This window comes from Pezoporus flaviventris, unplaced genomic scaffold (assembly GCF_033815535.1).
Source record: "Pezoporus flaviventris isolate CSIRO_AGI_PZ_B2104156 unplaced genomic scaffold, CSIRO_AGI_Pfla_v1 ptg000049l, whole genome shotgun sequence".
Taxonomy (NCBI): domain Eukaryota; kingdom Metazoa; phylum Chordata; class Aves; order Psittaciformes; family Psittacidae; genus Pezoporus; species Pezoporus flaviventris.
In genome coordinates, this window is record NW_026892597.1 from 117,653 (window position 1) to 138,819 (window position 21,167).

Below are 21,167 nucleotides of genomic sequence, written 5' to 3' on the forward strand. Positions count from 1 at the left end.
ATTAGATCTCCTGACAGACTTCACAGAACATCTTTAGATTTACAAAACAAATGCTCTATGTAGGGCAATGGCACTGCACAGTTCCGACAACCTCTTCTCAGGTGCAGTCTTGGTGGACCAAAGAAATGTTAATATGGACATAACAACTGGCAGTAACCTAAGGAATGGTGCCGGTCACCTGATAATCACTCTGTGAAAACACTGCACCACTAAGCCAGTGCTGTTTGTACTTGAAATTTTAAAAGGATTGGTTTCTCCAAATGTAATAATGTCAAATGACTAGGAACATTAACACATTGCAAACAAGAAGTGTAAGCCAGGAATTGTCATTTAATGGCACCCCAAATGAATAGCCAAAAAAAGAAAGCACAATATAAATAAAGAAGAAAGATGAAAATAAAATCGTAAGGGTTACTAATCACATGAAAACCCCACAAAACTGACAGACACTGAGGGAATCAATAAAATATCAACTGACAGTAGCATTATGGACAGCAAGATTCCAGAGCTGTATAAACACAAACTCAGTCATAAGCAGATCCACCTTTGGATACTGCTGGTGAAAATAAAACAGCAATGCAAAAATGCAGAAATATTCCGCAGATCCTTTTGATCTGTACCTGGAACAAAACAATGACTGCATTTAATCTCATATAATGGTAATGAAGGAACAAACATGTTGATGCATTTGGTCAAGGAAACTCTACATGAGCATTTCTTACAATTACACATTTTTCAATCAAATGCCCAGCATTTCACATAGTTGTCTTAAACTAGCCACAGCAACTTCCCTTTGATCTGTACTATAATGATGCACTAATGAATTTGCGACTCAGTCAACAATCTAGTCAAGAACTGTAGGGAAAGGTATCCTCAGTGCTAGTCATGCATAACTTCAGAAGAGGGAATCACTAACAAACTTCTTGTCCCAAACGCAGTACAACGGTACCTTCACCAATACAGTGCATTTGAAATTAGCTGAAAGAAATCCACTCAGTACAACATGGCACCTTAATTAAAAATATTAGCATTGTAACTGCAATCTGGGGCAGTTTAAACGGATTAAAAACTGGTACAGGAACAGAGCTCAAAATGCATCAAACAGGGAAACATAAATAAGCATATCAGAACCTTGCTTTGTACCTCAAAACCAAGTCCTCACACACCAGGATATTATATCAATTACTGCATAACGAAATTACTTTGTCCATATAATTTACAAAGGACATGCAACTCAGTACTTCAATGCCCGGCAGAAATTCTACAGCCCCTTTGTACCAGCATTCAAATCAGCTTCTCTGGCCTTTTATTATGGATTTGAGAAATCCATAGCTCTAATGGCCACTATCAAGTCTCATCAGAACTGCAGATCTCATCCCCCAGGCAATCTAAAAAGCACAAACAGAAGATCCTTCAGAGTCACTGGAGTATTCCACACCTTTCTGCATCTTCCCCTAGAACTCGTGCTGCAGACTTGTCAGCCCAGCCCAAATAAACCAAATGGGATACGCTGCTTTCCTCTTGGGAACGGCTTCTAACTGTGCCCCTCCACCAGAAGCTCAAGATCAGAATTATGATACAAAACTGAAGAGAACCTTGTTTTCAGCTTGGATCCAGGAAAGCAAGGACAGGAGAGTTAGTATTACCCTGCTTATTGAGGCCTTTTTTCATAATTTTTTCCCTCTCTTTTCTCCTTATGGGACTCTGGGAACAGAGCAAATATTAAGACTCTCAGGACTACCATCAGCAAAACAAACCATATCCTAACTGGAACTAGCAACCCCCTTTCACCTACCCTGTTGCTGGACTCACCTGTACCGCTTATGTCTAAATAAAACACCAGGGACCAGTGAACTCCATGGCTAGATCTCTACATCCAGATGGAGTACTGCTACTTGAGAAGTTTTTCCCTAAACTGCCCCAGTGCCTGGACGCTGCATGAACAACGTTAACTCCAGGTCACACAACATGATGTGCATTAGGTCTTTCTCTCCCCCACGCTCCTTAAAACATGCCATAGCTCTATGTCTTGTTATGAGGCTGACACAGTGTGTCTAGCAGCTACTCCCAGCTCAGCAAAGCATACCCCCGGGTAACTCATGTCAACTCTTGTCTCTTCATCCCTGAACACAGTGGACACGCTCCTCTGCATTGTAATACACCTGCCCTTGGCGCAGACGTGGCTCTTCCTGCTGGTACCAGAGCTGCTCATCGAACTCTGGGAAGAAAAAGGCAATTTCTCTGCTGGCTGATGCTGGTGAATCTGTTGGAAAACAGAGGAGAAGGTGAGTGATGGCAGTGTGACACTACAAACGTGCTACATTCCAAAGGGAAGGGCAAAAGCCACAAGAAAAGCACCAGGCTCAAGTCACACCAGGACAGGGGTGAGCGGAGTCTGCAGAAGTGAGTAAATCACTAACTGTGACTTCTAGACTGGAAAGCAAGCAAAACACCAGTGCTCACACCTTCCCGAGCTCCAGCCTTTGCCCAATACTCAACAAAGAAGGATGGGTCTACCTGAGCCATGAGTGGTATTCCTGGTGTCAGTGAGGCCATAAGCTCCTCGAATGGAGTCTGGGACGCTGTTTCGGGCTCGGAATACTTTGGTGGGTCCCATCAGGGATCTCCAGAGAGGGACAGCGTTCTCATGGGCCAAGATGTAAGCCCACATGGGGCCACTGAGAAAAAGACCAAGGAAGAGGAGAAGCAGATAAGGCTGCAAAAGGGCACAGCTTCATTCTTATAGATACAGCAAGTGCAAACAAGGAAGTGCAACTGTCTTCCAGTGCTTTTGGGAGGCCACACAGCCCTACCATGGCATAGACCCTGAGTCTGTGGCTCAGAGCAAAGCATTTGTGTGAATGCCCTCCTCCTAGGTGATGGCACCCACCACCCTTGGGGCTGCCACCCCACTAAGTCCTACTATAGTCACAGCAGGGTTATCTCCTGGCACTTCTCCACCCCTGAGCCCAGGGCCTTCCACCTTGGGTGAGACACGTCCCACACCAAAGTGGCCCCTCCACCCAAAGGCGGGACAAGGGTCCTCTGTGAAGTGAAGGGAGCGCCCTCCTGGCGCTCCGCAGGGACCGACTGCGGGCACGGCAGGTACCTGGCCATGAACTCCACCAGCCGCTGGTAGAAGAACCGCCCTGCGGGAGAAAGACGGGCGGGTCAAACCGCGCAGCGCCGCCGGCCCCGGACACGCTCGTCCCCCCCCCGCCCCGTGCCGCCTACCCGCGTGCTCCCGGTAGAACCGGCGGCTCTCCTCCCGCCCGCACCGCAGCTTCTTGGCGCGCACTATGAGGAACCGATTGCTGAGGATGGTTTCGTGCACGGCCTGCGGGCAGAGGCGCAGCGGCTGGGCGGGCGGCGGCCACCGCCGGGACGCTCCGCACCGCACGGCCTGGCCCGGTGTCTCGGGGCGGAGCGGGAGGAAGCGGGGCTGTGCGGGACCATGCGGGGCGGGACGAAGAGGACTGGTGCGGGACGATGAGGGGAGGGACGAAGCGGGGCGGTGCGGGATGATGCGGGGAGGGACGAAGCGGGGCGAGAGCAGGACGAAGAGGACTGGTGCGGGACAGTGAGGGGAAAGACGAGGCTGTGCGGGACGATGCGGGGCGCCCAGCGCTCACCTCCAGCACCAGCGGGTGGGCCACGGCGTCCGGCTTCAGCAGAGCCAGCGTGAGCTGCAGCGGCCGCCCACACGGCCTCGCCGCCGCCATGGCCCCCGGCGCGCCTGTGACATCAGCGGAACGTCGCGCTCCGTGATGCGGGGCCTGAGGCTGGTCCCGGTCCCACACATCGCGTAGCAGCGGGGACGCGGAGGCGGGGCCATGGCGGAGGCGCCGGAGCAGGCCCGGGCCGAGGCGGCGGCCGGCGCGGAGGAGACCGTGAAGATCATCTGCCTGGGCGACAGCGCCGTGGGCAAGTCCAAGTGCGTGCGTTCCCCGCGGGTAGGGCAGGGGCGGCTCGGGGAGGTCCCCCGGCCTAACGGCAGCGCCCTACTCTTTCCGCAGGCTGCTGGAGAGGTTCCTGCTCCACAGCTTGTATCCTTGTGCTGCCCCTTGCTGACCGCCCTGCGCGGCGGGGGCCTGGGGAAGAGCGGCGGGCCCGGCCGGGGGAGCGGTCGCTGCGGCGCGGGGGGCCGCCCTCCTCCGTCGGTTCCTTAACGCGGACGCAGCTGCTCCCAGCAGCTCTCCACCTTCGCCCTGACGCTCTACAAGCACCGCGCCCGGGTGGACGGGCGGGCGGTCCTCGTGGGTAAGTGGAGAGCGCGCCGCTGGGTGTTGCGCGGGGCACGGGCACGGGCACAGGGACGGGCACGGGAACGGGGACGGGCTGTGCCGGCTGCGTGCAGAGCGGGCACGGCGGCGGTGCTGTGGGCAGAGGCAGCAGCGCACGGACCCCAGACCGCGGCAGTTTCCTGCACTGGGCAGTGGGGTGTCAAAGAGCTGTTTGTAGGCAGGGAAATGGGGGAATGGAGGGATCAGAGGATCACAGAATGGGGGTGATCAGAAGGGGGCTCTGAAGCTCCTGTCCAACCCCTGCTGAAGCAGGGCCACCTGCAGCCAGTTGCCCAGGACCATGTCTGGGTGGCTTCTGAATGTCTCCAAGGATGGAGACTCTGCAACCTTCCTGGGCCTGTGTCCAGCCACCTTCACAATGGAAAGTGTTTCCTGATGCTCAGAGGAAAACTGTGTTTCAGTTTGCCCCCTCTGCGCATGTCATTGCACACCACTGAAAAAGCCTAACTCCATCTTCTTTACTCTCTTCCTTCAGGTATTTATACTCATTGATGAGATCCCCCTGAGCCTTCTCTTCACCAGGGTAAAGAATTCCGACCCTCTCTGCCTTTCCTCATAAGAGGTGCTCCAGTCCCTTCATCATCTTCATGTCCATGTCTCTCCTGTACTCAGGAGCTCAGAACTGGACACAGTCCTGCAGGTGTGGCCTCTCCAGTGCAGAGTAGAGGCGAAGGAATATTTTGCCTAATGCAGTTAAGGATGCTGTCCTGGGTTCAGCAGTAGCAGTCATGTTTTTCCTTTGTGTTAACTGGTGCAGTGCTGTGTTTTGACTTCTAGCTTGAGAACAGTGTTGGTGAAGCCGATGTTTTCGGTTGTTGCTAAGTGATGTTTACCCTGACCAAGGACTCTGTGAGGCCCATGCTCTGCCAGGGAGGAGGGGAAGTTGTGAGGAAGCAGAGACGGGGCGCCTGACCCGGGCTAGCCGGGGAGGTATTCCATACCACAGCACGTCATGCCCGGGGTGGGGGGGGTAACTGGGAGTTACCCAGAAGGACAGGGGCTTCCGGGTGGAACTCGCTTTCTTGGCCGGTGGTATCGTATTCTCTTCCCTTGTTATTTTCCCTTATCATTGTTTTAGCTGATAGTAGCGGTGGTGATTTGTTGCTGGACTGTTCTTGTCTCAACCCGTAGGAGTTGCACTCTCTCGATCCTCCTCCCCGTTCCTCCGGGAGCGGGGAAGGGGAGAGCCCCGGTGCTGGGGGGGGGGGAGACGGACACGGACCTCGATTGTTGTCAGCTCGGCACCACTCACTGGGAGTGAGTGAACAAGTTACCTGACTGGGTTTAAACCACAACAGATGCCAATAGCTTGCTTTGCGGCAAGGGCACAGCTTGGTGTCAGCCAGGACCCCCAGGGCCCTTTCTTTGCAAAGCTGCTTCCCAGCTGGATGGTGCCCAGCCGAAACTGGTGCTATGGGTTTGTTTCTATGTACTTCTACTTGTTAAACTTCATAAGGTTCCTATCAGCCTGTTTCTCCAGCCTATCCAGGTCCCTCTGGATGGCAGCAGAACCTTCTTGTGTACCAGCAACTTCTCCCAGTTTTGTGCCATCTCCAAGCTTGCTGAGGGTGCAGTCTTGCCCTATGTCGTGGTTTAAACCCAGTCAGGTAATTCGTTCGCTCACTTCCCCCCCTTTCTTGCCCTCCCCCTGCTCTCTCTGAACCCAGGACACCCTATCATCCAGATCATTAATGAAGATGTTGAACAGGATCAGATCCAGTATTGACCCCTGGGGTACACTGCTAAGTTACTGGCTTCCAGGCAGACTCAGCTGCTGATCACCAGCCTCTTGCTGGACATTCAGCCAGTTTTCAGGCCACCTCACCATCTGCTCATCCAGCCCCTGCATCAACATTTTCTCTATGAGTCTCCTATGGGAGACGGTGCCAAAAGCCTCACTGAAGTCTAAGAACAGCCACTACTCTTCGCTCATCTACCATGCCAGATCACTGTTCAGTTAATAGGTTCTTCAGCTATGCCACTAATCCCCATGCAAGGGGATCTCTGAGTGAAGGATCAGCTCTGTTTTTTTCAAGGAGTTGAATACCTGTCAAAGCAATTGCTGCAAGAATCCTGATTTAACTGTGTTAGTCACTGTTCAGTGAGTGCCTGCTGCTCAGGATGCAGTGTTATGATGAAACTGAGCTAAGTGACATTTCAGATTTACCACGAAGCTAAGCTAGCTGCCCAGGAATGTTGTAGTCCTGTTCCCTTATGTACCACCAGTGTTCACTTATAGCCTAGTCCTGTCCACTGTCAGGCCAGTCCAGAAAGTATACCGTGCGTATTAACCACTCACAAAAGAAGGGAATGGATTTCTTCTCATTTGGCTTCCTAAAGCATCTCTGTATGGGGGCTTATACACACCTGTGCTAGTGGAAGGGGCAGGTGGGGAAGCACTGGCAAAGTAAGGAAGAGCACAGAGGGGGCTTGCTCTGGCTTGCAAGCTGGATATTAATCACTTTAGCTGCAGTACGAAGCTGTCTTCAGACTCATCTACTCTGTCAATATAGTAAATAAATGAGAAGAAATATTCCACATGCTTATAACAACAGAGTCTGCAGTGAGATTTAGCTGCCTGTCGACATCAATTCTAAAACCCATGCCATGCATTACTCCAGTAGATCTGCTATTTTAGTTGCTGAGGTTTTAATATATTTTAATACAATCTTCCTATCACTGGTTATCCTTTTCTTGGGTATTCTCACTTGGTTCATTACTTCTGGTGTATGTACCAATTGCTGTACTTCAAGTTTATAGAATTTAAATTTTTTTGCTGGATATGTCCAGCCTGTCAGATCTTATCATAAAATCCCACCTGTTTTATCTCTAGCTTTGTTAGGTTTTTTTTTGGTAGAATACAAGCAGCGTGGCTTTATCAGGCATCTCTTTATCAGCCACACTCTCAACTGTCCCATAACGTCAGGTTTATCACAAGTGTGAACTTTCTATTTTTTATGCCAAAGAAGCATTGTTTTAACCTGTGAGATGTAGCCTCATAGCACAGTGCTGTTCACTGTGTGTTACAGATGGAAGCTCAAGAAAAGCATGATCTTATTCCGTGGTTTGAGTGGATATTCTGTAGTGCTGCGTCTGTCACTGCAATCATTGTGTTTCCAGAGTATTACAGCTTTTGGAAGGGACTGTGAGAGGACATCTTGCACATCTCCACACAGGAGAAACTCTTTACTTAATGATGCTTTTCACTGATACGTATCTATCATAGGGTCACCCCATAAGGTCATATATATATATATATGTATCAGGTCATATCTGTATATATATATATATAGATATAAATAGATAAATATTTATAAAACACATATTCAAAGACTTCCAGTGACAAAGCCTGCTTAGGCCATCTACTCCAGCCTATTAGGGTTCTTACTGCTAGAAATTCTTTCTTGATACTTAATGCAAATCTTCCTTGTTCAAGGTGAACCATTTATTTCCTGTGTTTCCTGGATACTGAACAATTTTTTTCCCCCTTCCTGTTTTTGCCAGCTTTCTACATGTTTGAGCAGTGCACCTTTCCCCTTTGCTGGTGAATGAAAAACTGGACACAGGCCAGCAATGTGCAACTGCAGCCCGGAAAGCAAATTGACTTGGGCTGCATGAGAATAGTATGACCAGCAGGTTGAAGGAGGCAGTTCTGCTCTGCTCTGCTAGAGCCCCCACCAGGAGTCCTGCATCCACCTGTGGGATCCCCAGTACAAGATAAACATGGATCTATTAGAACAGGTTCACAAAAACTATCGCAGGGACGGAGCACCACTACTATGCCGAGAGGCTGAGAGATTGGGGTTGTTCAGCCTGGAGAAGAGAAGGCTCCAGGAAGGCCTTATTGTGGCCTTTCAGTATATAAAGGGGGTTTATAAGAAAGATGAAGAAAACCTTTTTATCAGGGCCTGTAGTGGCAGAGCAAGGCACAACAGTTTTAAACTGAAAGTGGGTAGGTGTAAATTGGACATGAGGAAGAAATGTTTCATGCTGAGGGTGGTTACACTGGGGAACCACTGGCACAGGGTGCCTAGAGAAGCTGTGGCTTCCCCATCCCTGGCAGCGTTCAAGACCAGGTTGGACAGGGCTTGGAGCAAGCTGCTCTAGTGGAAGATGTCCCTGCCTGTGACAGGGGGTTGGAACTGGAGGAGCTTTAAGGTCCCTTCCAACCCAAACCAGTCTGTGATTCTGTGATTCTATGATCTTGTCTCCCTCCTTCTTCTGAGCTTGGTGCCTGCAGAGCTGGTTCTCTTTCATTCCCTCACTCTCCTCTGCAGCATTTTTGACTCCTTAAATATGTTATCACCAGCATTGCTGACTGGGAGTGATTTGGCCAGAGGGGGTCTGTCTGTCTTGGAGCTGACTGAAACTGGCTCAGCCTGGCATGGGGTGAGCTTCAGTGTCTTCTCACAGAAGCCATCCCAGCATCCCCTGCCCCTTACACAAACCTTGCCATTTACACCTAATAAAAGGTTTCAGAGAAAAGCCATGAGAACACTTGAAAGATGGTAAAAAGTGGCCTAATGATGAGGAACTCTGGCTTCTCAGGGTGAAGGTAAAATATTAGAGAACAGGAACTTTGTACAAAAGGAGGTTTCAGCGTAACAAGAAATATTTAACAGACTCTGATGTTAGGTACACTCATATAAAAGATGAGGTGGGGAGCTTTTTTAACTGTTAAGTGAAATACAGTTAGGACAACTTGCAAAAGTCAGGGACTTATTTTTAACATGGATTTAGTACTTTATGAAGTAACTTGGTCTAGTTTAAGTAATTCGTGTGGCTAATGTTTTGCAAGTGTTCACAGTGTCTTCTGCACCATTTATGAACATAAGGCTGATCATCCAAGCTACTTTGCAGAGAAGACCTCTCATGAAGTGTGGTTTGTAAAGGCAGATAATGTGATCTGAAGACTCAGACTGTACAGAATTACCACTTCCCTTGCTGGTTTAATTTTTACTCTGCTGAGCTGAGGCCATCGCCAAATTCCGCATGGTAGAGTTAGGATTGCATTAAAATGTGCTGTATTCATATTTATGAATCTTACTTTTCCCAAGGATTTTAAGGTTCTGGAGTGACATGGGGTATGACAGACAAATCTGGAGGATTTGGTAATAAAAGCAGCAGTGTTTTTCAGTAAGGCATGGCAAGTTCTCTTGGGACAGCTGCTGCATTGCCTGGGAACTTAATTTAGGGGCATTCAGTAGGTCATGATCACTGGCACCTCTTTTGTCCTTCTAAGTGAGGATTCTGAAATGGGACATTAAAAGGATTGGGGTGGGGAGGAGCCCTACCTAGACACACAGACAGAAAAGGGCATTAGAATGTTGCTGACTGTTCAGGTATGCGTTATGATACCCAGTCTACGAGGTACTTAATGAATTGGGATCTGCCTGTCTCCTCCCTTGGGACCCTGAACTGGGCCCTGGGCCCTTAGTAATTTTAGAATGAGTTTTGCCCCTGGGAAAAGTAGAGTTGGACTGTCTGTGAAAGCAGGGAGAATATTACCTAGGGCAGGCACCTGGCTGTATACCAAGGTGTCAGAAATCAAGCCAGTTACAAGAGGTTCAAGTTTTGTTTCCTGTTGTCATCTCTAGTGACAAAGCACTATGCATTGTTACCACTCTGCACTTTTGACTAGCTTTGTCTTTCTGTTCTTTACAAGTCATATCTACTGATGACTTCTCTTTTGCTGATATGTTTATAGCCATGTTCAGTGTCAGCACAACTCATAGTTAAGCGTAGCTAAGAAAAGGTTGTAGTTCTGCATAATCTCTTAGCCCTGGAATGTTTCAGATTAGTGAGGTGAAACCACCATCTGTGACCCTGAGTAGATGGACTGGGCTTTGTCTCCTGGGTTTAAGTTCTAAGGAAAACAGAACTTGAAAAGATGTGTCATTCTAAGTTTGTTTTTTGTGTCTTACAGACTTCTGGGACACAGCTGGACAGGAGAGGTTCCAGAGCATGCATGCATCTTATTACCATAACGCTCATGCTTGTATCCTGGTAAGGGCAGTGTCTCAGCTGTGATTTGGTGGAGTTTTGACTAATGCAGTACCAGCTGACACGCGGCCTGTGTGTTACTTGTGACAATGCTGCTTTAGATTTATCTCTTCCAGTGGTTTAAAAAACTTTCCTATATTGTTCTTTCTTCTCTCACCAGATAAAAGCAGTGTACTTGGGTATGTTTAGCTCTATTCTGTCTTTCCTCATAGCACTCTTACTATATTCCCTGGCTTTGCTGTCTTCTAAATTTCCTTACTTTTGTAAGCATTCCTTTCTTGTTCTGTTATTTGACTATTGGATTATGTAGTACAAAACTGTTCTGACATGTTCCACAGGGGTGCTACATAAGACATTCTTCTCTGGTCTTCTGCCCTTTCTGTTTTCCTGTAATTTGCTCTTCCCGTTTATTAGCTCAAATAAGTCTTTTTTCCTGACTTCTAACCCCCTGAGGTCTCTTGCTTTGTACTGTTGCTCAACCTTTCCATTCTTTCTTATCACTTGTGAGCATTAGTCAACTTCATTGGTATTTTAATTGTTAAACTGGAGAGGTCTTACTTCTGACCCTATTTAGAGCAGATCTTTCCTACACTTGTTGACTTGTCATAAGTGATACAGTATTTGTCATAGTACAAAATAAGATTGTAAAGGAAAATGAGGGACTGTTCCCTGCCTCATGCAAAGAAGTGGGCTGGCTGCATGTTTCAAGGCTTTCTGGATACTCTCCCTTGTCTTTCACACTTTCTAACAAACACCAGTTTCCTTTATTGATGTCCTCCTCGGAGAATTCTGGATTCTCTATTTGGTGGTCGATCAGGAGCTCTCCTGCTATGGCACATCATAGCTGGTTCTTTCTTGGAAGGTGTTTGATGTGCAGCGGAAAGTCACTTACAAGAACTTGAACAGCTGGTACAAGGAGCTGAGGGAATTCCGTTCAGAGATTCCGTGCATTGTGGTGGCCAACAAAATTGATGGTGAGTAGATCTTCTTTCAGCCTCTCAGGATTGTGATGTGATTCTCTTCAGAGAATCAGGCTGAGAATGTCGTTCATCTGTTAGGTCCAGATGAGTTCTTGAGTATTAGTCCCTCAGGGCTGTATTTTACCAGTGAATAGCTGGGCCCTCTGCTGACCTTGATGCAGTCTTACAGGCACTTGAAAATACAATTTGATCCATTTAAAGTTTATTCAAGTGTTGTCCTTCCAATTCTGTCCTTACCACACTGCCCTTTGCATCCAGCAAGAAACCAAAAGCTGGTTGGAGCAGTACCTATTCAAAAATTGCAGGATGTCTTGCTGGAAGAGGAGCATAACCTATTACGTGGCATCCCCTGGCACAGTCAGTAACTGCCCTTATATTGCTAATTCAGGCTGCAGGTTTCTGTGGAACTCTGTGCTGAAGTGTCTATAATATACCTGATGGCAAAATTGTTTACCTTCCTCTGCCATTGACTAGATGCCTCCCTCTTCTTAGGAATGCCGGCTAGGCATTCCACACATTAGTGCTGTCACTTGGGTTGTGACTTGTCTCCTCCATCCTGTGAGAGTGCATAACGCCATCAGCTTTCTCCTCAGCATCAACAAGAGAACACATACCCTTAGGACCACAGTCTCCTGCTGTTCTCTGTCAAATACAGTGTCAGACGTGGGCTTCCTTGCTGACATTCGTGGTAGAAATCATCACAGCTATGAATAGTTGTGTCCACCTCAATAAGGTGTCCGGGCTTCCACTGCAGTCTACAGCAGTTCATTTGGTTCAGTGGTGTGGCTTAGGGCATGATTGAGCTTACCTAATGAAAGCCTTTCCTATAGGATGTGTCAAGCCAGCCTTGAATCCACTGGTTGCATGGACTGTAGAGGAAGTCCAAGGCAAATGGACTTGGTGTTGACAGGCATATTGTAGGCAGAACCTCTGTGTAGATGAATCCTGATCATGGTGCTCTGTGTGTGAGCGCACACTATTCCAGAGGAGTCCTTTGCCGTGCCTTCCTTTGCTGTATTGCACCTGGACTAGGAAATGATCAGCTCACAGCTCTTAACACAGGCCCAGTATGCAGAACAGTTGATCCAGCTTCCTGCAGAGAGGCCGGGAGCGGCTGCCGAGGCACTGCTCATGGGCAGCACTTAGAGTCTGAACTAATTCAGCTGCTGCTCTGTGAGACAAGGCAGATCGTTCCCCTGTGCAGCATACAGGCTGCCTATCAATCACAACTGAGCTGCTCCTGCTCTGCCAGCACGGCATCTAATTATGCAGTAGAGTTGTTCCAAACCTGAAATAAAGCCTCTGGCCTACTGAGGTTGGGACAGCTGGACCTAACTGCATGTTAAGTAAAAATATGTAACAGTAGGGTCATTTATATACTGTGAGCATGCCCTGGACACACAGGAGTATAGGTATATGCCATAAAGGCAGGGAGGAGTTCTGGCTAATAGGCCAGACTGAAGGGAGAGGCATTACTTGTAACAGTGATGGTGTCCAGGTCATATGGACACAGCTAAAATAACAGGGATGTGCATGGGAAACATTCATAGTTGCTGCAGGGGAAGGGAGTGGGTATTTTCTAAGCCCTTGTTCATTTATAGCACATCAGAATCCATCTATAATTTAGTGAAACACCATGGATAATCAACAAGAACTCTTAGTGTCTCTCATCAATGGTTTGCTGATGCTGTTGCTTTTAAAGCCCTGAAGCTGTTGGGGAGGACTCTCCTAGCCTTGTACTACAGTGAGGGGGCCTTGACTGCTCAGCTGGGCTGTGATCACATCTGTTCCACCACTCCTGCACATGTTGACATTCTGCCTGCAGTGATATCTTGCTGACCATTTCTCCTTTTCTTGTCCCCAGCGGATATGAAGGTGACCCAGAAAAGCTTCAATTTTCCCCGGAAGTTCAGTTTGCCCTTTTACTTTGTGTCTGCTGCAGATGGCACCAATGTAGTGAAGGTAGGACACAGATATTTGACTCAGCATACATGAGACCTCTGTGTGGTCCAAGAACATGGAGACTGCTGTAGGCACAGAGAGCAGGAAATGGGCTGGTACATGTTTGCCTATTTATGAGGTCTGGTAGCTATATGTACTTGCAGAGTTTCGGTTTTGTTTTTCTTGAGATGTGGGAACAGTTTCTGTATGTTACAGAAACCCAGTGCCCCTTCACTTTGAGTGACAAGTATTCTCCTCCTCGTCAGCTCTTCAATGATGCCATCAAACTGGCAGTTGCTTACAAACAGAATTCAGGAGATTTCATGGACGAGGTCATGCGAGAACTGGAGGTAAGAAAGGCTCTACTTACTGCCCTCCTCCTAAGAGCAGCTGTAGGCCAAAACCTTGTACGCATGGGAAGATTTGCCTTATAGTAGTGACACTATGGGGTTTGTGTGCTGCTCATGTCTAGGTTGGAAGGGGTGAGGTGATGATCCTCTGAAGAGCCTGCACTACCCTAGACCAAATTTGAAAGAATCACAGCACAGTATAGCTGTGGCTCTCATGCTTCTCAGCAGTTCCTTGTCCTGCTCCTTTCCAGAGCTTTGACCTGCAGAAAAGTGAGAATTTGTTGGATCAAGAGGAGAGCTGCCCTGAAGAGAATCCCCCATCTGCCTAAGCCCTGGACCCTGAGTCTGAGTTTCCCTTTGTTCTAGATTTCTGGGGCTAATTAAAGCTGGCCTTCATAAAGGAAAGTGATTTTTCTCTTGCCCTGAGAGCTCAGCTGGGGTTCTCCCACTCTTGTGGGAGATTCTCTAGCCATGACTTTTCTTGATGTGGCCTGAGCTGCTGCGTATCATTGTCAAGGAGAGGGTGAGAATATCCACAAGGCTGCTGGTTACTGCTTGCTTCTTCAAGGCAAAGCTTGCCTGGAGAGTTCAGCCACTCTGGGACCTACAGGGAAGGGACCTGTCTGGAAGCTTTAATGGTACCTATTGGAGAAAACAAACACTAAAAACTATTTGTATTTTATATATATATATAAAACTTTGAGCCTACATCCTTCCTGCACTTCTGTTCTAAAGCAGTAGTCCAGTTACTGTACAGTATTAAATCCCAACTGCCAGCCCTCCCCATTGCTTTTCCCAACCAGCACTGCCTCTGTCCATGTGTGTGAGCTCTGGTATAATTTCTTTGGGTTTTCTTCCCCATTCTGTTACGGAGCAGCCAGATCCAGTAGGCTTCCAGCACACCTTCTCCTTTCAGGTCTGCTAGAGCTGAATCAGGTGGAATCACACCCAGGAGGCTTGTCCTATCCCAGCCTGATGGATGTGGCTGCTGCTGCTCCCATGTGTGTGTTCAGGATACTTGTGCTGCACAAGTCTAGTTTCAAGTTCACCAGTGCATTGTACACACCTACAGGGATCCCACCAGTAGCTGGCCTAAGACATGTTGTGTTTCCAACTGCTGTCCCTGTAACCTCTGTGCCCTTCTTCCACTGTACCCTCACCCTCCTCTGAGCAGGCCCATTTGAGTGACACCTCACAGATAACTGAAGGGAGAGGTGGGAGCATTTTAGGGAGAGGCATCTGACAGGGACAGCACCACCCAGGCAGTGTGATGGAAGTCCAAGGTGACCTTGCTGTCTGCACCTCAAACGTCAAATCTGTTCACAAATGCAGCAAATCTCAGAGGAAGGTGGGGAAAATAACCAGGGGCAGATCACTTGTTTGGGACAAGAAAAGGGTGGAGAAAGAGGAGTCAAGGAGGATGGGGGGATGTATAAGCATGGAAAATGGACAGAAACAGGGATAAAGGAGCCAGTTACAGATAAGCAACTGCTGATTGTTTTGCTTGTTTGACTGAGCCTTGCACCTAATCATGGTCTGTCCAACCTTTTTGAGAGTGACTCCAGATGCTGTTCTGAGTAGCCCCAGCCTGTACCTGGCTGCAGCAATGGCAGAAGGAACATAGGCCATAGGGACCCAGCAGCTGGAATCACCAGCCAGCTGCTGGTGGGAGTGCTCTGGGGGTGTGTGCAGTTCACTAGCGAACTTGAAGCTGGACCAGGTCACAAGCAAGAGGAGACATAGATCTGGAAAGACCCAAGGTCTGTGCCAGCTGCTGGGTAAGTAGCTTGACATCCAGCCAGAGACATTAACTGAATTCCCATGCTCATATTTAAGGAACCTATGAACATGCTGTGCTTGTGAATCTAAGGAGTGATTTGTGTGTATGTTCCAGTCCTGATCAGCTGGAGAGGAAGATGAGTACTGGGTTCTGCTTTTTGTGTTAAGTGGGTTCTGGGAAAGGTCCTGCTCTATGCTATTTTGGTTTGCCGTTCATGCCTTTGAAGTATGTGTGCATGTTCTTGAATGTGATCTGGCTCTTTAGAAGCCCAACTAAGCAACTCACATCATTGGGTTGAGACAGGAGAAACCTCCTGAGAATGGGAGTGCTCCCAGTTCAGCTCCAGGTCTTCTGCAAGGAGGAATTCCCTGGGAGCACAAACACAGCATGCACAAAAACCGTGTGCACACCCTGTATTCACACACAGGGTGCATAGAGACACACATGGGGTACAAAGAGAAGGTGCAGTGCACAACCAGAGTGTGCACACCCAGACTCTGAAACACCTGTTTTGAGCACAAGGGCAATGCAGAATGTTCACATACACAAAGAATGCCTGTGTGCGCAAAACTGGCTCACACACACCCCCCCACACACATACACAGGCAGTGCATGCACACCGTACAGGACACATACATGCAGAATGCACCCACCCCTACACCCTGCGTACAGTATGCACCCATCCGTCTGCCCACATGCATGCTCACAGCATACCAAGTGCTGTATGCCACGTAGAATGCACCTCCTATAGATGCACATGCAAACTCACATGTGCATGCATGCATGCATGTCCACGCACACATACAGGCATAAGCACATGCCCACACTTCATACATGCAGAGATACAGAGCAAAGTGCCTGTGCTTTGTGCAGCATCTCGGGTCCTGCTGTACTCTTCTGGATAAACTGTGCAGACAGAGGCCTTCAGGACATTCTCCTCAGTTCCCTTCTCTGCCTGTTCTTGAGCTTTTTCTGGTTTTCAAAAGCAGACACTGCAGTCGGGTGCAGCCTTCCCGGGTGCTGAACCTACCCCTTTTTCCCTTGTTCTCCTTATCACTCCCTTCCCTCAGAGAGCTGCTGCTGCTCTTTGCACTGTCCCTGCTCTGTTTACACGTCACAGATCTGCCCGATATGGGCTCCTATATTCAGGCACAAGCAGCAGTCTGTGAGGCTGAAGGCGAAACTGCCGTTGCTGTACGCAAACACACTTGCTTGAAGAGCGCCCAGGCTCCCACAGAGCGCAGCCTGCTCCCGGCAGCTCTGCGTGTCCCGTGGGTCCTGCACCCTGCGCGCACCAGAACAGCGGCTTCCTCGGCTCTTCCCGAAGGCAGGAAGCCCGGAGCAACGGCCTGGGCCGGCACCTGCTGCCAGCCACGGAAGGGGGACAGCGGCCTTTCCCCCGGGCCACCCAGCCCCAGCGCAGGAGACATCCGCTCGCTGCCACCCGTGTCCCGCCGGGGCAGTCCCGGTCCGGCTCCGCCGCTCGCAGCTTCCCGCTACTTACAACGGCTCCCAGCACGCCCCGCGGCGGCGCTAGGTCACATGGTGCGCGGTGTCGGTGCCCGGTACCGGCGGGGCCTCTCTGGCGGCAGCGCAATGGGGCAGTGGGTCCTGCGGCTGTCCCGGGCCGTGGCGGTTTTGGCCCTCTTGGCCTTGCGCGGAGCGGCCGCCGCCGCCCCCAACTTCGTCCTGGTGCTGGCGGACGATTTGGGCTTCGGGGACCTGGGCAGCTACGGGCACCCCTCGTCTGCCACGCCGCACCTGGACTGGATGGCGTCCCGAGGGCTGCGGTTCACCGACTTCTACAGCAGCTCCCCCGTGTGCAGCCCGTCCCGGTACGTGCCCCGCGGCTCCCAGCCCGCTGGCCGGTGGCTGCTGCGGGGCCCCGGGGAGGGCACCGAGCTCGGGAAGCGTCGGGGCAGGGCTGGGCACCCACCGGGAGCTGCGGTGCTGGGAGGAACGGGGTGGGGGGGTGAGGAGGTCGCTGTGCCCTGGGGGCTGCTCGGTGCGGGGCCGGTGCAGACCGGATATATGCGGCCGGGGCAGCTGTGGGCTGCCAGGGCCCGAGGCGGGGATAGGGATCCCTCTTTGGAGAGGGACCCGTGCCGTGCTCTATCCGGTCTTCTCTCCCCTAGGGCAGCCCTGCTGACAGGCCGGTTCCAGATGCGCTCCGGGGTCTACCCGGGGGTGTTCAGCCCAGGCTCGCGGGGGGGGCTGCCGCTGTCTGAGGTCACCATTGCAGAGGTGCTGAAGGCTGCGGGCTATGCCACAGCCATGGTTGGCAAGTGGCACCTTGGCTTGGGGATGAATGGCTCCTTCCTGCCCGTCCACCAGGGCTTTGACCACTTCTTGGGGATCCCTTACTCCCATGACCAGGTGAGAGGCCTGCCGAGCTCTGAGGGGTGTCCTGGAACTGGCTGGGGGCAGTGCCCCACAGATGAAGCTGCTTGAGAGCATGTGGGGCAGGCCAGTGCTTTCCTGGGCAGATGGGTGAGGGTGGCTGCAGGCCAGGGAGATGGGTGCTGATGGAGAAAGGCCATCTCTGAGGTGCTCGTGTGGTTGGGTACTTGTGCATGGGGACATTGTCCTTTGTCAGGGGAGAGAGGGTCAGATTCTGGGCTACAAAGAAACATCTGCAGAGCTTCCATGAGAAATTGGGGTGAGGCAGTATGATCCTTGGATGGGTGGGTGGGCACAGAGCCCTGGCTTTCTGGGAGAGGCTCCCCAAAGGGTGCCTGTAGGACCTTGTGGTGGGCTGCTGTGAGAGTGCTCCCCTCCCTGTCCTGCAACACAGGTAAACCAAAAGGTGTTACTTGTTCTCTCCAGGGCCCCTGCCAGAATCTAACCTGCTTCCCACCTGACATCAAGTGTTTTGGGACTTGTGACCAAGGTGTAGTGCCAGTCCCGCTCCTCTGGAACCAGAGCATTGTGCAGCAGCCGGTCTCTTTCCCTGATCTGGTGCCACTCTACAACAAATTCTCACGGAACTTCATCGCTGACTGCGCCCGACAAGGCATCCCCTTCCTGCTCTACTATGCCTCCCACGTAGGAGAGGGGAGCACTGTTGCGGGTCCAGGGGTGGGGAAGGGACCCTTTATCCTCCATGGAGAGCAGTGAGTGTCTCAGCTCCTGCAGCCCAGAACTGTGCTGAGTAGTCAGTACCTGCTGCTGGGTGACCTGGGGGTGGTGCTCATGTGCCCTTGCCTTGTGGCAGCACCGTGCTTATGATGTTCTTGGGCTGCTTCTTTCTGGAGCTTTGCCTGCTTCCCTGGGCCAAGTGTTCACCCAGGAAAACTTCCCACCCCAAGTTTGCACGTCTCCTTTGTGCCATTTCTGAGAGATGCTTCTGAAGCTTGGGGACAAGCCTTCTTTCACCTCATGGGTATTGTCACCTATCTCCATGTCCTAGCTGGGGTGCTGACCGTCTCTGGGTGAACTGGGAACAAGAAGCAGCTCTGGGAGTTTTCGTAGCGGTCTTCTCTGCCCTTTCTCCAGCATACCCACTACCCCCAGTTTGCAAGCCAGGAGTACACAGGGCAGTCAAGGCGTGGGCCATTTGGAGATGCACTTGCAGAGTTTGATGGTTCAGTGGGACAGCTGCTACAGGCACTGCAGGAAAGTGGCCTCGCAAACACAACCTTGGTGTTTTTCACCTCTGACAATGGGTGAGTGGGCTCAGCTGGGGGGACTTCGTTACTGGTAAGATTCTGCATCCATGGTGCGAGGGAAGTGGCATGAGGCATTGGTTTGCTTGGGGAAAGGGCACATGGCATTGCCAGGTGAGATCTCAATGACCTGAAGTGAGACAAGAGGTGGATCCTGCTCTGGAGAGGACCCAGTGCATGATCTGCTCCTTGTTCTTGTGACTCAGCTGTGCCCCTTGTGGACAGAAACCTCACAGGGTTCAGGCCAGGAGTGGCCAGTAGCCCAAATAGACCCAGTTCCATTGGTGTGGGGGTGTAGTTGGTCTCTGGTGCCCTGCTTAGGCCTCTTGCACACCTTGGCTTCTTCACCTGCCCCATGCCTCCTGCCTCCTGAGGCTGAGAAGGATGGCAGTGTCACTTGCTAACACCATGTCTCTCTTGTCATGACCCTCTTAGCAGTACTAGGGAAGGGGTAGTGTGGACCTGTGAAACTTGATGGTAGGTGGTTCTTCTCTCTCACAGCCCTTCCACCTTGCGGATGGCACGTGGAGGCAGCTCTGGCCTTCTGAAGTGTGGGAAGGGCACAACATACGAAGGTGGCATGCGGGAGCCAGCGGTGGCTTATTGGCCAGGCCGTATCACTCCAGGTGAGACTTGGCACTGCTTGTCCCTTTTGAGTGCTGATGCCAGCTGAAGCAGCTTGGCTGCCCCGGGACAAGCAGAGGATGGAAGGGAAGTGGGAATGCAGGGATGGGAGTGGGATCAGGTACTTGAATGTTTCCTTATGCCTGGCTATGGTGAGTGATAGGAGTGACGCATGAGCTGGCAAGCACCCTGGACATCCTGCCAACACTGACTGCCCTGGCTGGAGCATCTCTTCCCAAAGTTGCCCTGGATGGCTATGACCTGAGCCCGGTGCTGTTTGGGTCGGGGAAGGTGAGTCTTGAGGGCTGGTCTGGCCTGGGAAGCAGCTTCTTCAGGCTGCTTTAACAACTGCAGCATGTTGCCAAGCCCAGTCCATGGCTGCAGTGCATGGGCAGAGCCCCAGTATCTCTGAGTAGGGAGCAGTCAGAGCAGTCAGATGCTGCTGCTCGTCAGCTCCCCCCCCCATCTGGCCATGTGTTCAGTGCAGCATCTGTGCTCTGTGTAGCATCCCTGGAGTCTCTGCCTGGCCCTGTTGCAGACTCTTTAGCCTCATGGCTGGATGGGTGAGCTTCACTCTGCTGCTTCCCACAGAGTCCCCGTCAGACGATGTTCTTCTACCCGCCATCCCCTGATCCATTGCATGGTCCCTTTGCTGTCAGGCTTGGGAAGTACAAGGCCCATTACTTCACACAAGGTTAGTGCTGCCTCCTCTCCTCTGCATAGCAGCTTTATGATGTCCCACTTGGTTTTGCTGTCCAAAGCTCCAAGAGAAGAAACTGAGCTGCTCCAGGGGATTCTTTTGCAGGTTCCTTGCACAGTGATACAACCCCAGATGAGGCCTGCCATGGGCTCACCCCGCTGACACCCCACCTGCCCCCACTGCTGTTTGACCTGGAGTCTGACCCAGCTGAGAACTACGATCTGCTGCAGAGCGGTGTGGGGCCAGAGCTTCTGCAGGTCCTGAAGGAGATCCAACTGCACAAAGTGCTTTTTGAGCAGCGCATGGAGTTTGGGGGAAGCCAGATCAGAAAGGGCAGGGATCCTTCCCTGCAGCCCTGCTGTGTACCAAACTGCACTCCTAAGCCTTCCTGCTGCCACTGCTCCTAACCTCTTGCTGCTCTACCTCCATACTGGAACACTATCCCAAACCCACCAGACACTCTTACCCTGAGCTGCCAGAGAAATCGGGCTCTTCCTCATGGCACCTTAAATCCTGTCAACTTTTAACTGTTTGCTGTGGTCAGCAATTTCTCTCATCATGCTCAGGAGTTCCCCCTAATCAGTTCAGTTTGCTAATGCTTATGCCAACCCCTGAACGTGAGCTTGCGTGCTTTAATGCAAACAACCGGTGTTGTCTGCATGGCACATCTGTTTTTCCTACCCTCTTCCTAGTCTCGATTGGCCAGTCTTACTCATCCAATAGAGGCTCTGAGCACCCTTCTCTCTGAGCAGGCAAAGTTTCAGCCCCTTTGGGAGACCACTTCTCTTTGTGCCCGAGTTAACTGCCTGCAGCCTCATTT

General features: G+C 50.8%; 3 protein-coding genes across 7 annotated transcripts; 2 read left to right on the forward strand and 1 right to left on the reverse strand.

The window, feature by feature from the left end:
• Positions 1–310: 310 nt before the first annotated feature.
• On the reverse strand, positions 311–3,768 carry LOC133277052 (nucleoside diphosphate kinase 6-like). The gene is made up of 6 exons (XM_061468569.1): positions 3,633–3,768; positions 3,235–3,337; positions 3,110–3,149; positions 2,518–2,678; positions 2,087–2,263; positions 311–620 (listed from the first exon to the last, which is right to left on the reverse strand). Exons 1-5 carry the CDS (start codon positions 3,720–3,722, stop codon positions 2,118–2,120), a joined length of 540 nt encoding a protein of 179 aa, XP_061324553.1. The 5' UTR covers positions 3,723–3,768; the 3' UTR covers positions 311–620; positions 2,087–2,117.
• A 29-nt stretch (positions 3,769–3,797) lies between these two features.
• Positions 3,798–15,447, forward strand: LOC133277053 (rab-like protein 2A). Of its 5 annotated transcripts, none has more exons than XR_009746076.1 (9): positions 3,798–3,934; positions 4,017–4,046; positions 4,181–4,260; positions 10,231–10,310; positions 11,170–11,281; positions 13,152–13,249; positions 13,495–13,578; positions 13,830–14,216; positions 14,495–15,447. XR_009746076.1 is itself a non-coding variant. In XM_061468573.1 (9 exons), the coding sequence occupies exons 5-9, from the start codon at positions 10,269–10,271 to the stop codon at positions 13,905–13,907; spliced, it is 414 nt and encodes a 137-aa protein (XP_061324557.1). In that variant the 5' UTR covers positions 3,918–3,934; positions 4,017–4,046; positions 4,181–4,260; positions 4,780–4,827; positions 10,231–10,268; the 3' UTR covers positions 13,908–14,344. The 5 variants fall into 5 exon arrangements, 4 of the variants coding, with proteins under 4 accessions (XP_061324554.1, XP_061324555.1, XP_061324556.1 ...); XM_061468573.1 differs by lacking the exon at positions 14,495–15,447 and adding an exon at positions 4,780–4,827 and having other exon boundaries at positions 3,918–3,934; positions 13,830–14,344; XM_061468570.1 differs by lacking the exon at positions 14,495–15,447 and having other exon boundaries at positions 13,830–14,344.
• A 1,435-nt stretch (positions 15,448–16,882) lies between these two features.
• On the forward strand, positions 16,883–20,879 carry LOC133277055 (arylsulfatase A-like). The gene is made up of 8 exons (XM_061468574.1): positions 16,883–17,193; positions 17,494–17,734; positions 18,185–18,403; positions 18,854–19,023; positions 19,525–19,649; positions 19,811–19,938; positions 20,239–20,341; positions 20,453–20,879. Exons 1-8 carry the CDS (start codon positions 16,901–16,903, stop codon positions 20,752–20,754), a joined length of 1,581 nt encoding a protein of 526 aa, XP_061324558.1. The 5' UTR covers positions 16,883–16,900; the 3' UTR covers positions 20,755–20,879.
• Positions 20,880–21,167: the final 288 nt, after the last annotated feature.